The sequence below is a fragment of the Bos indicus genome, chromosome 17 (assembly GCF_029378745.1).
Source record: "Bos indicus isolate NIAB-ARS_2022 breed Sahiwal x Tharparkar chromosome 17, NIAB-ARS_B.indTharparkar_mat_pri_1.0, whole genome shotgun sequence".
Classification (NCBI taxonomy): domain Eukaryota; kingdom Metazoa; phylum Chordata; class Mammalia; order Artiodactyla; family Bovidae; genus Bos; species Bos indicus.
The window spans coordinates 5000074-5014025 of NC_091776.1; the positions used below are offsets into that span (position 1 = coordinate 5000074).

Here is a 13952-nt window from a genome sequence, read left to right on the forward strand (position 1 = left end):
TGTGTATCTGAGGTTATTGATATTTCTTCCAGCAATCTTGATTCCAGCTTATGCTTCATGCAGCCCAGCATTTCTCATGACGTACTCTGCATATAAGTTAAATAAGCACAGTGACAGTATATAGCCTTGATTTACTCTTTTCTCGGTTTGGAACCAGTCTGTTGTTCCATGTCCAGTTCTAACTGTTGCTTCTTGACCTGCATACAGGTTTCTCAGGAGGCAAGTCAGATGGTCTGGTATTCCCATCTCTTTCAGAATTTTCCACAGTTGGTCATGATCCACACAGTCAAAGGCTTTGGCATAATCAATAAAGCAGAAGTAGATGTTTTTCTGGAACTCTCTTGCTTTTTCGATGATCCAATGGCAATTTGATCTCTGGCTTCTCTGCCTAAATCCAGCTTGAACACAGTTGATGTACTGATGAAGCCTGGCTTGGAAAATTTTGAGCATTACTTTGCTAGCATTTGAGATGAGTCTAATTGGGCAGTAGTTTAAGTATTCTTTGGCATTGCCTTTCTTTGGGATTGCAATGAAAACCGACCTTTTCCAGTCCTATGGCCACTGCTGAATTTTCCAAATTTGCTGGATTCTGAGTGCAGCACTTCACAGCATCATCTTTTAGGATTTGAAATAGCTCAACTGGAATTCCATTACCTCCACTACCTTTGTTTGAGGTGATGCTTCCTAAGGCCTACTTGACTTCACATTCAAGGCTGTCTGGCTCTAGGTGAGTGATCACACCATTGTGGTTATCTGGGTTGTGAAGATATTTTTTGTACAGTTCTTCTGTGTATTCTTGCCACCTCTTCTTAATATCTTCTGTTTCTGTTAGGTCCATACCATTTCTGTCCTTTATTGAGCCCGTCTTTGCATGAAATGTTCCCTTGGTATCTCTAATTTTCTTGAAGAGATCTCTAGTCTTTCCCATTCTATTGTTTTCCTCTGTTTCTTCGCTTTGATCACTGAGGAAGGCTTTCTTATCTCTCCTTGCTATTCTTTGTACTTCAATAACAGTTTTTTAAAAAATCCTGTGTATCAGTAGAACTGCCAGTTATCAGGGTTATGCCATAGGGCGAGACATTTGAGACTGTTTCTTTGTTTGTATTGTGAACAATGAACTTGGGAAGATTGTTAGATGGTGCGTATTTATCCTGGTACCAGAATACTCTATCAACATCTAATAAATGACTGTTATTTATTATTTGAAGCTATCACAGTATTGTTTGGGGAGGGAAGGGTATGAGGAAGGTTGTCACAGGCGTGTGTGAAGATGAAGACTTGCAGGGTAAAGAAAAAGCACACACGGAGAACCCTTGACTCATTTATTTAAACAATCACTAAAGAATCAGAGAGAGTAAATGATGGTTAAATGGAGAACATGTTAGAGTGTGTGTGAGGGGTGCTGGGGAGAAAATTTCACCCCAGAACGTCACTAAGAGCCACTTGTCACCAGCTCTGTCACTTGTGCTAAGAAAGAAATGTGCACAAGCCAGGACCATCTGTGAGCGTCTCCATTTCTCTTTCATGCCTGATTGTCCAACAGCCTCATGATTCTTGCTAGCTTATTTTTTTTCCAGTTCTGTCCTCTTCTGGGGCAGGTGTGACTGAGAGTGCTGTGTGTTCTACTGGGAACTAGTCCACCTTCCGTGGAGAGGCTGGAAGGATCCTGTCCTCTGGGCAGTTCTGCTCACAGCCGCCTGGCCCTGGGAGCGCAGTGAGAGCCCTCCCTCCCTCTTTGTGCCAGAAATCTGCCTTCGTGTGGGCTGAGGGGCAAGAACGTGAGGCTCCCTCTCTTGGTCACCACTTCATCATTTGTAATCATCCCATTCCTGCCTGATGGGAAGGAAAGTACCATGTGAGGTTCCAAGCTCAAGTTCTTCTATCGGCCCTCCGGGGTTTAAATCTTCACTCCTCCACGATAACTTTGTGGGTATGGGCTAGTTGTGTAACCTCCCTGCCGCAGCTGCTATCTGAAAAAGTGATGGGAACAAAATGAGATAATCTGGCACAAGGCAGAGCATAAGACTTGGCTCTCAGTAAATTACTTGTAAAAGTTAGCATGAAATAGTAGCAGTAGCAATAGCAATGGCAGAAGTAAATAAACAAAAGAAATAAGAAGGAGGTCTGGGTATTGGAGGAAGGTCCTCATCACCAACCACATGTGTGTATGTGCCACTGTCCCTGTGGCCCACCATTTCCCTCGCAGCATATTGTCTTTGCTGGCCTAGGTTACCAATGAAGAATGATGTTTGATTCGATAGTTCTGCGAGCAGAGTGATATGTCAAATCTTTTAACAAATACATTATAGACTTACCTTATTTCAAAGACATAAATGTAGAATGAGGTCGCTTAACCGTGAGGACAGAAGTCAATAAATGGTAGATATTTTTTGAGTCCTGCTTTTGGTGTATACACATGAGGAATACCAGTTACTTAGCAGTTTGTAATTGATTCTGATTGTTTGGGGTGGCATTGACTGATATGATTACCAAGTGGATCCCCTGGTTGTGGGGAAATTGAAGTGTTTATATAGCTGAAAAATTAGACTGTGATTAAACAAATATTTTTATATTTGACATGTGGAGAGCTAAGGCCTAAGCTGGCCATGCTGTGGCCCGTCGGTCATTCTCTGGGAGGTGGCCTAACCTGCAGTACTGAGCGTAGCTTCAGGCAGTGGACATCTTCATTTGAAGAGTATCTTTCACCTTAGGAAGAACTTTCATATAAATTATCTCATTGTTGTAGCCTCAGCTAATATGCTCTTTTTCACAATTGGTTCCCACCTGAATGATAGGCAACGCTGTAGTACCAGGATGGGAGGAAAACCTGACTGTGGTCACGACAGAGCCAGGCGAGGAAGGATTTTTTCAAATAATCCCCTAGCTACTAGTCCTTTCCGGTCCTGTGATGAACCAAAGGATGGTTTTCCAGCACAATCCAAAGTCCCAACAGAATAAACCTATTAATAGGGCAGGTTCTAAAGAGTCATATTATTCAGTAAATTTAAATGTTGGTGCAGTTTCCTTAGTTTTTAAGGGAACATCCCCTTGAGAATTTCACTTTACAAGAAAAATACACATGGTATTTTTAAAAACATTTATTTGTTGATTTTTGTCCGTGTTGGGTCTTTGCTCCCGCAAGGGCTTTCTCTAGCTGCGGAGAGCAGGGACTACACTCTCTAGTTGCGGTGCACAGGTTTCTCATGGGCGGCTTCTCTCGTTGGGGAGCACAGGCTCTAGGGCACGAGGGCATCAGTAGCCGTGGAAGTGGGCTCAACAGTTGCATCACCAGGGCTCTAGAGTACAGGCTCAGGAGTTGCGGCTTAGTTGCTCCTTGACATGTGAGAGACTTCCTGGATCAGGGATCAAACCCATGTCTCCTGCATCTAGGAGAAGGCAGTGGCACCCCACTCCAGTACTCTTGCCTGGAAAATCCCATGGATGGAGGAGCCTGGTATGCTACAGTCCATGGGGTCGCTAAGAGTCGGACACGACTGAACGACTTCACTTTCACTTTTCACTTTCATGCATTGGAGAAGGAAATGGCAACCCACTCCAGTGTTCTTGCCTGGAGAATCCCAGGGACGGGGGAGCCTGGTGGGCTGCTGTCTCTGGGGTCGCACAGAGTCGGACACGACTGAAGCGACTTAGCAGCAGCATAGCATATCCTGGAATATTGTGCTAGATACTGCAAAGCTTCTCAATGCCCTTTGCTGAAGTGCATCTGAACTGCCTGCCTTTGTGGGAGGTTTATCTCTGGGTTCTGGTTCCATGTTGAATGTACTCCCAGCTTGAGCTCCATTTATGTTCGATCAATACTCTGTGTCATGCTGAACTGGAAGACCAAATCCAGTGGATCAAGTTTCTTGCTGGATGCATGGAGGGTAAGTTTCAGATCATTGAAAACATACCGTACTAGCTTGGTCTCCATGACAGTCTCAATTTTGTTTGTGTTCCCACAGGAGAGGACGACACAGAACTGTCAGGAGACGCGCTCCCAGGCACAGGAGTCCTGGATGAAGAGTCAGAGGCTCTAAGCACACTTGCTTCAGTGACCACAGAACCTTACATCACCAATATAAATGTTACCCTGATTGAGGAAGACACAGAGCACTTAGAGTTTATATTAATGGTGTTGATCCCAGTGCTTTTACTGTCTCTCCTACTTCTATCAGCGATACTCCTTGTAATATACCACAAAAGAAAAAGGAATAAACAAGGTAAATATTTTGCCCGTTCTCATTTCTAGACAACTGCTCCATGTGTTCATGAATAATTGATAAAACAATACTTTCTGCTTCCACACAGAGCCCTCTAGCCAAGGATCTCAGAGTGTTTTACAGACACGTGAGTATTATTCTAACACCTGCCTGGAGATGGGATGGGGTGGGAAAAGAAACTGAGATGTTTTTAAGTGAAGCAACTACATAAAATAATGAGTGATGACTTGTTTCAGTGACATTTTCCAGAGTTTAGAAATGTCATATACCTTTCTATTTAAAAACAGAAAGAGAGAATGCCTTCAGCCTAAACTGAAAATTGAAATACACAGCTTCCATCTCTGTATCTAACCTGGTGAGGGCCTTGTGTAATTTGGGCCAGTGTTGGTCAGTGTACCCAGTTGTGGATGTGACTGGTGATAAAGGCAAAGTCTGATGCTATAAGGAGCAATATTGCATAGGAACCTGGAATGTTAGGTCCATGAATCAAGGTAAATTGGAAGTGGTCAGACAGGAGATGGCTAGAGTGAACGTTGACATTTTAGGAATCAGCGAACTAAAATGGACTGGAATGGGTGAATTTAACTCAGATGACCATTATATTTACTACTGTGGGCAAGAATCCCTTAGAAGAAATGGAGTAGCCATCATAGTCAACGAAAGAGTCTGAAATGCAGTACTTGGGTGCAATCTCAAAAACGACAGAATGATCTCTGTTCATTTCCAAGGCAAACCATTGAATATCATGGTAATCCAAGTCTATGTCCTGACCAGAGGAGCCTGGTAGGCTACAGTCCATGGGATCACAAAGAGTTAGACACGACTGAGCGACTTCACTTTCATGCCCCGACCAGTAATGCTGAAGAAGCTGAAGTGGAACGGTTCTATGAAGACCTAAAAGACCTTCTAGAACTAACACCCAAAAAAGATGTCCTTTTCATTATAGGGGACTGGAATGCAAAAGTAGGAAGTCAAGAAACACTTGGAGTAACAGGCAAATTTGCCCTTGGAGTACAGAATGAAGCAGGGCAAAGGCTAATAGAATTTTGCCAAGATAACGCACTGGTCAGAGCAAACACCCTCTTCCAACAACACAAGAGAAGACTCTAAACATGGACATTACCAGATAGTCAATACTGAAATCAGATTGGTTATATCCTTTGCAGTCAAAGATGGAGAAGCTCTATACAGTCAGCAAAACAAGACTGGGAGCTGACTGTGGCTCAGATCATGAACTCCTTACTGCAAAATTCAGACTTAAATTGAAGAAAGTAGGGAAAACCACTAGCCCATTCAGATATGACCTAAATCAAATCCCTTACGATTATACAGTGGAAGTGAGAAATAGACTGAAGGGATTAGATCTGATATAATGCCTGAAGAACTATGGACAGAGATTCATTACATTGTACAGAAGACAGGGATCAAGACCATCCCCAAGAAAAAGCAATGCAAAAAAGCAAAATGGCTGTCTCAGGAGGTCTTAACAAATAGCTGAGAAAAGAAGAGAAGCAAAAAGCAAAGGAGAAATGGAAAGATATACCCATTTGAATGCAGAGTTCCAAAGAATAGCAAGGAGAGCTAAGAAAGCCTTCCTCAGTGATCAGTGCAAAGAAATAGAGGAAAACAATAGAATGGGAAAGACTAGAGATCTCTTCAAGAAAATTAGAGATACCAAGGGAACATTTCATGCAAAGAAGGGCTCAATACAGGACAGAAATGGTATGGACCTAACAGAAACAGAAGATATTAAGAAGAGGTGGCAAGAATACATAGAACTGTACAAAAAAGATCTTCACGACCAAGATAATCACGAAGGTGTGATCACTCACCTAGAGCCAGACATCCTGGAATGTGAAGTCAAGTGGGCCTTAAGAAGCATCACTATAAACAAAGCTAGCGGAGGTGATGGAATTCCAGTTGAGCTATTTCAAATCCTAAAAGATGATGCTGTGAAAGTGCTGCACTCAATATGCCAGCAAATTTGGAAAACTCAGCAGTGGCCACAGGACTGGAAAAGGTCAGTTTTCATTCCAATCCCAAAGAAAGGCAATGCTAAAGAATGTTCAGCATGAAAAAAAAAAAAATGTTCAAACTACCGCACAATTACACTCATCTCACACGCTAGTAAAGTAATGCTCAAAATTCTCCAAGCCAGGCTTCAACAGTACATGAACTGTGAACTTCCACATGTTCAAGCTGGATTTAGAAAAGGCAGAGGAATCAGAGGTCAAATAGCCAAAATCCGTTGGATCATCAAAAAACCAAGAGAGTTCCAGAAAAACATCTACTTCTGCTTTATTGACTAGACCAAAGCTTTTGACTGTGTGGATCATGACAAACTGGAAAATTCTGAAAGAGATGGTAATACCAGACCACCTGACCTGCCTCTTGAGAAATCTATATGCATGTCAGGAAGCAACAGTTAGAACTGGACATGGAACAACAGACTGGTTCCAAATAGGGAAAGGAGTACGTCAAGGCAGTATATTGTCACTCTGCTTATTTAACTTATATGCACAGTACCTCATGAGAAACGCTGGGCTGCATGAAGCATAAGCTGGAGTCAAGATTGCCGGGAGAAATATCAATAACCTCAGATATGCAGATGACACCACGCTTATGGCAGAAAGTGAGGAGGAACTAAAAAGCCTCTTGATGAAAGTGAAAGAGGAGAGTGAAAAAGTTAGCTTAAAGCTCAACATTCAGAAAACTAAGATCATGTCATCCAGTCCCATCACTTCATGGCAAATAGATGGGGAAACAGTGGAAATAGTGACAGACTTTATTTTTTTGGGCTCCAGAATCACTGCAAATGGTGACTGCAGCCATGAAATTAAGACACTTGCTCCTTGGAAGACAAGCTATGACCAACCTAGATAGCATATTAAAAAGCAGAGGTATTACTTTGCCAACAAAGGTCCATCTAGTCAAAGCTATGGTTTTTCCAGTAGTCATGTATGGATGTGAGAGTTGGACTGTAAAGAAAGCTGAGTGCCGAAAAATTGATGCTTTTGAACTGTGGTGTTGGAGAAGACTCTTGAGAGTCCCTTGGACTGCAAGGAGATCTAACCAGTCCATCCTAAAGGAAATCAGTCCTGAGTATTCATTGGAAGCTGAAACTCTAATACTTTGGCCACCTGATGTGAAGAACTGACTCATTTGAAAAGACCAGATTGAAGGCAGGAGGAGATTGAGCAAGATTGAAGGCAGGAGGAGAAGGGGACGACAGAGGATGAGATGGTTGGATGGCATCACTGACTCAATGGACATGAGTTTGAGTAAACTCCAGGAGTTCGTGATGGGCAGGGAGGCCTGGCCTGCTGCAGTCCATGGGGTTGCAAAGAGTCGGACACCACTGAGCAACTGAACTGAACTGAACTGGTCAGTATAACACTTTCTGACCTTTGGAGGAGATGGTCAGGCTGGTGAAGCCTGACTGGGGGCCTGGTAGCCAGGCTGGCATCCTGGAGTCATCACCATGAGAAGAGGATTCTTCCTTCCGTATTTTGTCACAGGTACTGTTTTCTCTACCATGCCACACACCCATTTGATCTTGAAAAGGCCATGGTTCTTAGTCCTATGAAAGCTATGCTAACTTTTAAAATGAAATTCCTAATTGGCTAAAGATATAAATAGTAAACCAATAGTAAATAGTAAACCATCAGTAGTAAACCAATCTGATAGATCATTCCCTGGGTCAGTGATACACTCTGAGAAGATTCACTTCCAATGCCAGGATTTTCAAATACAAGTTTTAGGATGGTTCTGAGTCCAAAGCCAACTTGGGTTCTTTTGGCTAATGCTGCTAAAAATGACTCCAATTAGATTTTCAAGTTGAAGCCTTTAGGCATTCCAAAAATCACTCAAGGTTGATAAGATGTATATTTATACGTGCATACAAAACTCACTTTTTGTCTTTCACATCCACTAACAGGCGACCCCTGTCTTTGAGGGCATGCCTTAGGCCTGCAGGTCCCCACCCCATCCTTGTACCAGGAGAAGCTTTAAGCTCGTGCAGAGCTGTAAATGGTCGTTTTCCATTATGCCAACAGGTAGGGCAAACGTGAACTGGGAAGGAAGCACTGACGTACATTACCTTTCATGGCAAGGATGATGTAATAGATTCCAAGAAAGTAGGAAATACACGTTTCTCCACTGCTTGCAATTTCAGGGTGACCTAATAACAGCGATCACGTGGGAGCTCTTTTGTAAGCCAGAGAAAAAGAAAAAGCAAACAGAGATGCCTGGATCTTTTTTTTTTTCAAATTAAGGAAAGTAGGACTTCCCAGGTGGTCCAGTGGCTAAGACTCCATGCTCCCAATGCACAGGGCCCTGGTTCGATCCCCGGTCAGGGAATTAGAGCCCCATGCTGTAACTAAGACCCAGCACAGCCAAATAAAAACAAAAACAAAAAATAAAGTAGGGAAAGTAGAATTTCCTGCCCAAACCGTAGGCTACAGCTGGTCTTACCTAACAGAGTCCTGGGGTTGGGGGAGTTTGGGGTTGACTAGTCAAATGGTCATGCTCTAAGGCACTAAATCCAGAAAGGGATTTTTCACTGAACTTCATCTCGAGTCGCTCAAGATTCAAAAGCCATTCACAAGTAAGCACTGACCTTGGACAGGGTCCGGGTGTTTGTGCCGCTCCCTTCCCTAAGGCCTCGGTACCTGGTTGATGCTTTGACTTCTGTCTGGAATTTCCTTCTTGGCTGCTTGGCAGACTGCCGCCCCAGTCTACAATGCGCAGTTCTAAGGTTTTTATGAAGAGCTGGGTACTCAGACCCCAGGCAAAATTAATCACCCCCTCTTGACTGTGTTCACACTTACTTTGCACAGTCGTGGACACTGTCATCGGCTGGTGACTTGCCTTTTTCCGGGCCTCTCTTTCTTATTAGGTGATGTTCTCTTTAAGGTCCGAAAGAACCAGGAACTTGTCTTACTCGTCTTGTGGAGTAGTGTGGCAGGAAGGTTATAGGCACAGATTCTGGAATATTCTGCTTAATTGGCTTTTCTATTTCCTCGTTTTGTAACCTCTGGTTCAGTTTACTCATCTGTTAAATGGGCAAAACTCAGTACCACCTCCTAGAGTTGTTGGGAGAATTAAGTGGATTCATTTATGTAAAGCAGTTAGGAAAAAACGGTACCGGCATATTTTAAGTGGAAGCTAATTATTTTTACCCCTTTATCTCGCAGAGTGCCTTGCCCAACACATTACTAGCTGCTCAGTACATGTGTATTGCAGAGATGAGTTGATGAAAGAATGTGAGAACTTTTTTTAGAGAACACATTCTCAGAGGTAAAAGTAAACTTGCGCATTATTCTTAACACAAATTGGCACATTGTTTTTAATTTAAATAAGCCTCACCTTAAGAAAACACAAATGGAAAACTTAGAATTTCAAAGCAGTTGCTTATCACCAAAGTTCTAGGTCAAGAGAGCTGTATTTGAATATCTTCTTTTACTCACCATTCCTTTAATATAGATACAGATGGTTAACGATGAACCTCTCTTCAGACAGCTAAAACATTCACAAACATTGCCCACCAAAATCCACCCATTCATATTTAACATTATAATACAAGGCAGTAAAAGGAGACTATTAAAATGAACAGAATTTGATTTAAATATATTTTTTATTTATCTTTCCAGGAAAAATAAAACTGTCATACTGGGTCAGACCAGCATGTTGTTTGGAAAGTTCTCAAAGGAACATTTTGTGGCAGGTCAGAGAGGATGTCATGTGCTTAAGCATAGACTACAGCGTGATGTATTCTTCTGCACCAAGAAATGTCTTGAAATTTGACAGCTGGGGAGCATTTGGCCAACATTTTTGGAAAGAATACTTCACCTGCAGGGGAATTACCCTTTTTTCTTTGGCCCCGCCTGTTCCGTGTCCAGGAAAAGGGAAGGCTATGGAGTGACTCGGTGTACAATGGCCCTTCTCCCCAGACTCGCAGGCATTAGATCTGCAGTTGTTATTATTTAATATTTATTAGGTGTCTTGATGGGCTGCCTCTCTGGGAAAGAGCTGCAGGGGAAACAGCTGGCAGTAAAGCATCGCTTTAAACAGGCTGTGGCTCCAGGACCCCTGGCTCGGCTCACTCTCCAGAAAGACACTCGCGTTGAGCACGGAAGCCAGATAAGCAAGATGGTCTCCTGCTGCGCTCCGGCCCCGGCCCCGCCCTGCGCTGCTCCCGTCGGCTGCGCAGGGAGGGCAGCCGGGAGGGGGACCCGGGGGCCAAGGGGGCGTCCTGTGGGAGGAGGAGGTGTCCTGACGGAGGAGGGCAGGAAATGGCAGGGCTGTAGGAGGCAAAATGGAATCAAGTGCAGGTGGGGGGCTGTGTGAGAGCCTCGGGGGCGCACAGGGAGTAGGTGGCTGTTAATAAAGAGACGAAGCCAGGTGGAGTGGAGCGGGCAGGGCCTGATTGCCGGGGACGGGTAATTGGTCTCCCTCCCGGTTTAATGCTCTGTTCGGGGGCGCCCTCCCAGATGTTTTCACGTTGCCATGGCGGCCGGGGCAGGGGTAATGGCCGTGGAGCAGGGGAGATGAAGCCACAGGAGGCTTTTTGCTCTGTTTGAATACTGATTACAGGAGCTTCGCATTCGGTGCATCTGGAGCACTTTTGTAATGGGTTTTTAAACTTTTCCATCATCTGCACGCAGGTCTAGCTCCAGCTCACAGAGAAGCCTGCAGGCACCCAGATTAGAAAGATAAATCCACCCCCTCGAGGGTCGGGCTGTGGGGCTGTTTGTTCTGAAAGAAATTAGTAAGGGGCTATTAAGCAGGGAAAGAGGGGGAGCAGGGAGGCGGTAGTGACAAAACAGGGGCATTTTTGTGGGTCACCTGTGAAGGAGGTTCGGTATAGGAGCTTTATTTATAGTAAAATCCTTTAAGGAAAGAGCCTGTAAATGTTAGATGAAAAATGCATGTATATAACAATAAGGTGAACATACCTCCCTTTCCCAGTCTAAGTGTCCAGAGGAGTCGGGTGTCTGCAGGAAGCTTCAGATACTTGCCCAAGAGTGGGAGGACACACGCTACAGCCCCTCCAAGGGAAGCAGTGATGGCGTGAAACTGGCAACGGTGCCCAGCTTCCTGGGGTTAGTGGTGCCATTAAAGCTTGCCAGCCCACAGGAAATTACAGCGGCTCCTGGCTGCCAGGAGCTCGGTTCCAGGTGTCTGCTGGCTGTGCTGCCTCGCTGGGGGCCTCCCCTCTGCCCACCAGACAAAGGAGGCCTCTGATGGCTGAGAATCAAGACCATTTGACTATTCAGTGGATCTCTGTAAAGCAGTGTGCTTCTCAGTGGTTTTTCACATCATAAGAGGTGCAGTGGGGCTGTGCTGTCCACTCATTGGCCATCACTGCCTCGTTTCTCTGGGTGCATCTGTTCCCCTGCCAAGCAAAAGAGAGGCTGAACTGGGGCACTGGGCTCTAATTCTTGCCACATGTTCATCTGGAATCTGATCCACAAACAAGCCATTTTGCAGACTGTCACCTGACGCATCTCAACTGAAGCAACCAACAGCAAGCTTGTCGGAAGTTTCACTATTATGAGATGCTAAATCCAAAACATTGGGCACGAATTTAAACCCAGAGTTGGACGATCCAGATGAAGACCTGTTCATTTATTCAGTTCACATGGGGTGTTTGTCGGGTACAGTGCAAGCTGAATGAGGGGAGATGTTGCAGTGAACAAGGCAGACATGATCCTGCCCTTTGGGAGCTATGTATGGTCTAGTAGGAGAGACAGACAATGAAGAGTTAACCAGAGAACCTGATTGAAGGCAAATTGTGGCGGACACTATGAAGGGGCAAAGAGAAGCTGAGCTGGCAAAGATGCGCCCTGTTTCAGACAGAGGAGATGGAGGAGGCCTCTCTGAGGAAAGCTGATGTAATGGGGCAAAGGACTCTTGTGCCTGCCATACAGAAAGCCAGGCTCTGACAGTGGGAGTCTGCAGCAAAGGAAGGGTTTATTACAGGTTGCCATGAAAGTGGGCAGGAGAGAAGCCTCAGATCCACTCCAATTTGGTGGTTGAGTTTGGGGTGTTTTTAAAGGAGAAGAACAAAGAGGCTGCCATTAATCATCAACTGTGACATTTCTTAATCATGATTTTGGGAGTCAGGATGTCTCTGGTTTATGATTCTCTGGCCAGGTGGGCCATGGCTGGGGGTCCGTGAGCTTCTCTTGTCCTGGAGAGACAACCTGAGTTTGTGCTTTAATGATGACATATTCACAGCCATTTTAGTCATCGGACGCTGGTTGATTAATGTTCAGTTAGCCCAGGATTGAGGTCAGAGGGAACAAGAAAGGAAGAGAAATTAATCAACTGGCAGGGGTCCTTCTGTCTTGGGGGGTTGGTTTCACCGAGACCAGAAGGCTGTGAGGGGTACAGCCGTACAAAGAGCAGGGGTGAGAGGAGGGTACCGAGGGGAGCCTGGGATGGATGTCCTGCATCCTACTCCGTGACAGGGGGACCGGGTCACAGAGTTCAGTTTGCTGTGTCACAAGGAGATGAGAGAGCAGTTGTTTAAATGCTCTCAGAGGATCACTAGACCTAAAAGAAAGATTTCACATAGACGGGACCTCATTTCAAAATGGCAATCTGCCCTTGATTGACGTAGAAGTTAACTATAGCCCCTTTCAAAATGTAATCTCTTGGAAGTCATTTCCGCGCTTTGTAGAGGAGATTTCAGCTGATGTGGAAATAAAAGGTTGTTACACATACTGAACACTAACATGACTTTTATATTTACTATCTTTTAGATGAACTGGGAAGTGAAAACGTGAAAGTGTAAGTCCCCCCCACCCCCAGCCCGTGTCCAGTTCAGCTTTGGGGTGGACCACGATGTTGGCGGGGGGCGGGTGGTGGTGAGCAGATCAAAGGGCCAGATTTTCAGGAGTTCTGGTTTTGACAGCCCTGGCGGGGCCCTCCTGCTTCCCGAACCCCAAGAGAATGTGCTGGAGTCCCACACCTCACCACAGGACAGGGGATCTGATGGGGGAGAAGGTCCTCTGTTCAGAAAAGAACCTTTTTCTGACTGCTATCAATTCCAAATGCATCGGTGATTGAGTATTCTGACTCTGGGTGTATTTCAAGGACATAAGTTCATTTATTCTGATTAAAAAATTTATCACCAGGGACGAGATTTTAGTTGGTATTAAAGGAGGGGAACCCTAGTAGAAGCCCGGAGTTTATATGTTGAGAAGAAGATCCTGGTGGGGAGTGGGGCAGGAAGAGGAATGGAGGTGGCAGGAGGGGATGGGGAGAGAGGATTCTGCCTGGAGGAGAGGCCTGGGGCGCTGTCACCGTCTCTCTGTCTCCCCCCACACTCCCCTGTGCTTGTTTGGACCCTAGGCCGGCCTCCTCTGCAGGGGCAGCCAGTGGATCAGAGCAGGTGGGCCGCTCCCCCAATCCTACCTACATTAACTGGGGCCTCTTCCTTCCCCGAGGAGAGCTGAACCCCAGCCCGGGAGGGCCCTGGATTTCTGAGCACAAGGGCTCCATTTCTTCTAGGCAGGAAAGCCTGGAAAGGGAAGGGCGAGGTGGTGAAAGTGGCCCGTCCATCAGCCTCCTGACCTGGAGTGCTGATCAAAAACCCCCAAAGATGGGGAAGTGAAATTGAGCAAGGCTAAAATAAAATGCTAAATGTGGCAACTCCTTGGAGGAGCCTCAGACTCATCTCAGTACCTTCAGGGGAGCCAGCTCTCCTGGGCTTCCTCTCAGCCC

The 13952-nt window shown here is 45.2% G+C and overlaps 1 protein-coding gene across 2 annotated transcripts in view; it reads left to right on the forward strand.

Moving 5' to 3' along the window:
- The window catches only part of TMEM154 (transmembrane protein 154), a 52267-nt gene that overhangs the window by 20918 nt on the left and 17397 nt on the right, over nt 1-13952 (forward strand). For both annotated transcript variants that reach the window (XM_070768989.1, XM_019978027.2), the window contains exons 2-4: nt 3963-4220; nt 4309-4347; nt 12989-13016. In XM_070768989.1, coding sequence (XP_070625090.1) covers nt 3963-4220; nt 4309-4347; nt 12989-13016 — 325 coding nt within the window. The remainder of the gene's footprint in view (nt 1-3962; nt 4221-4308; nt 4348-12988; nt 13017-13952) is intronic.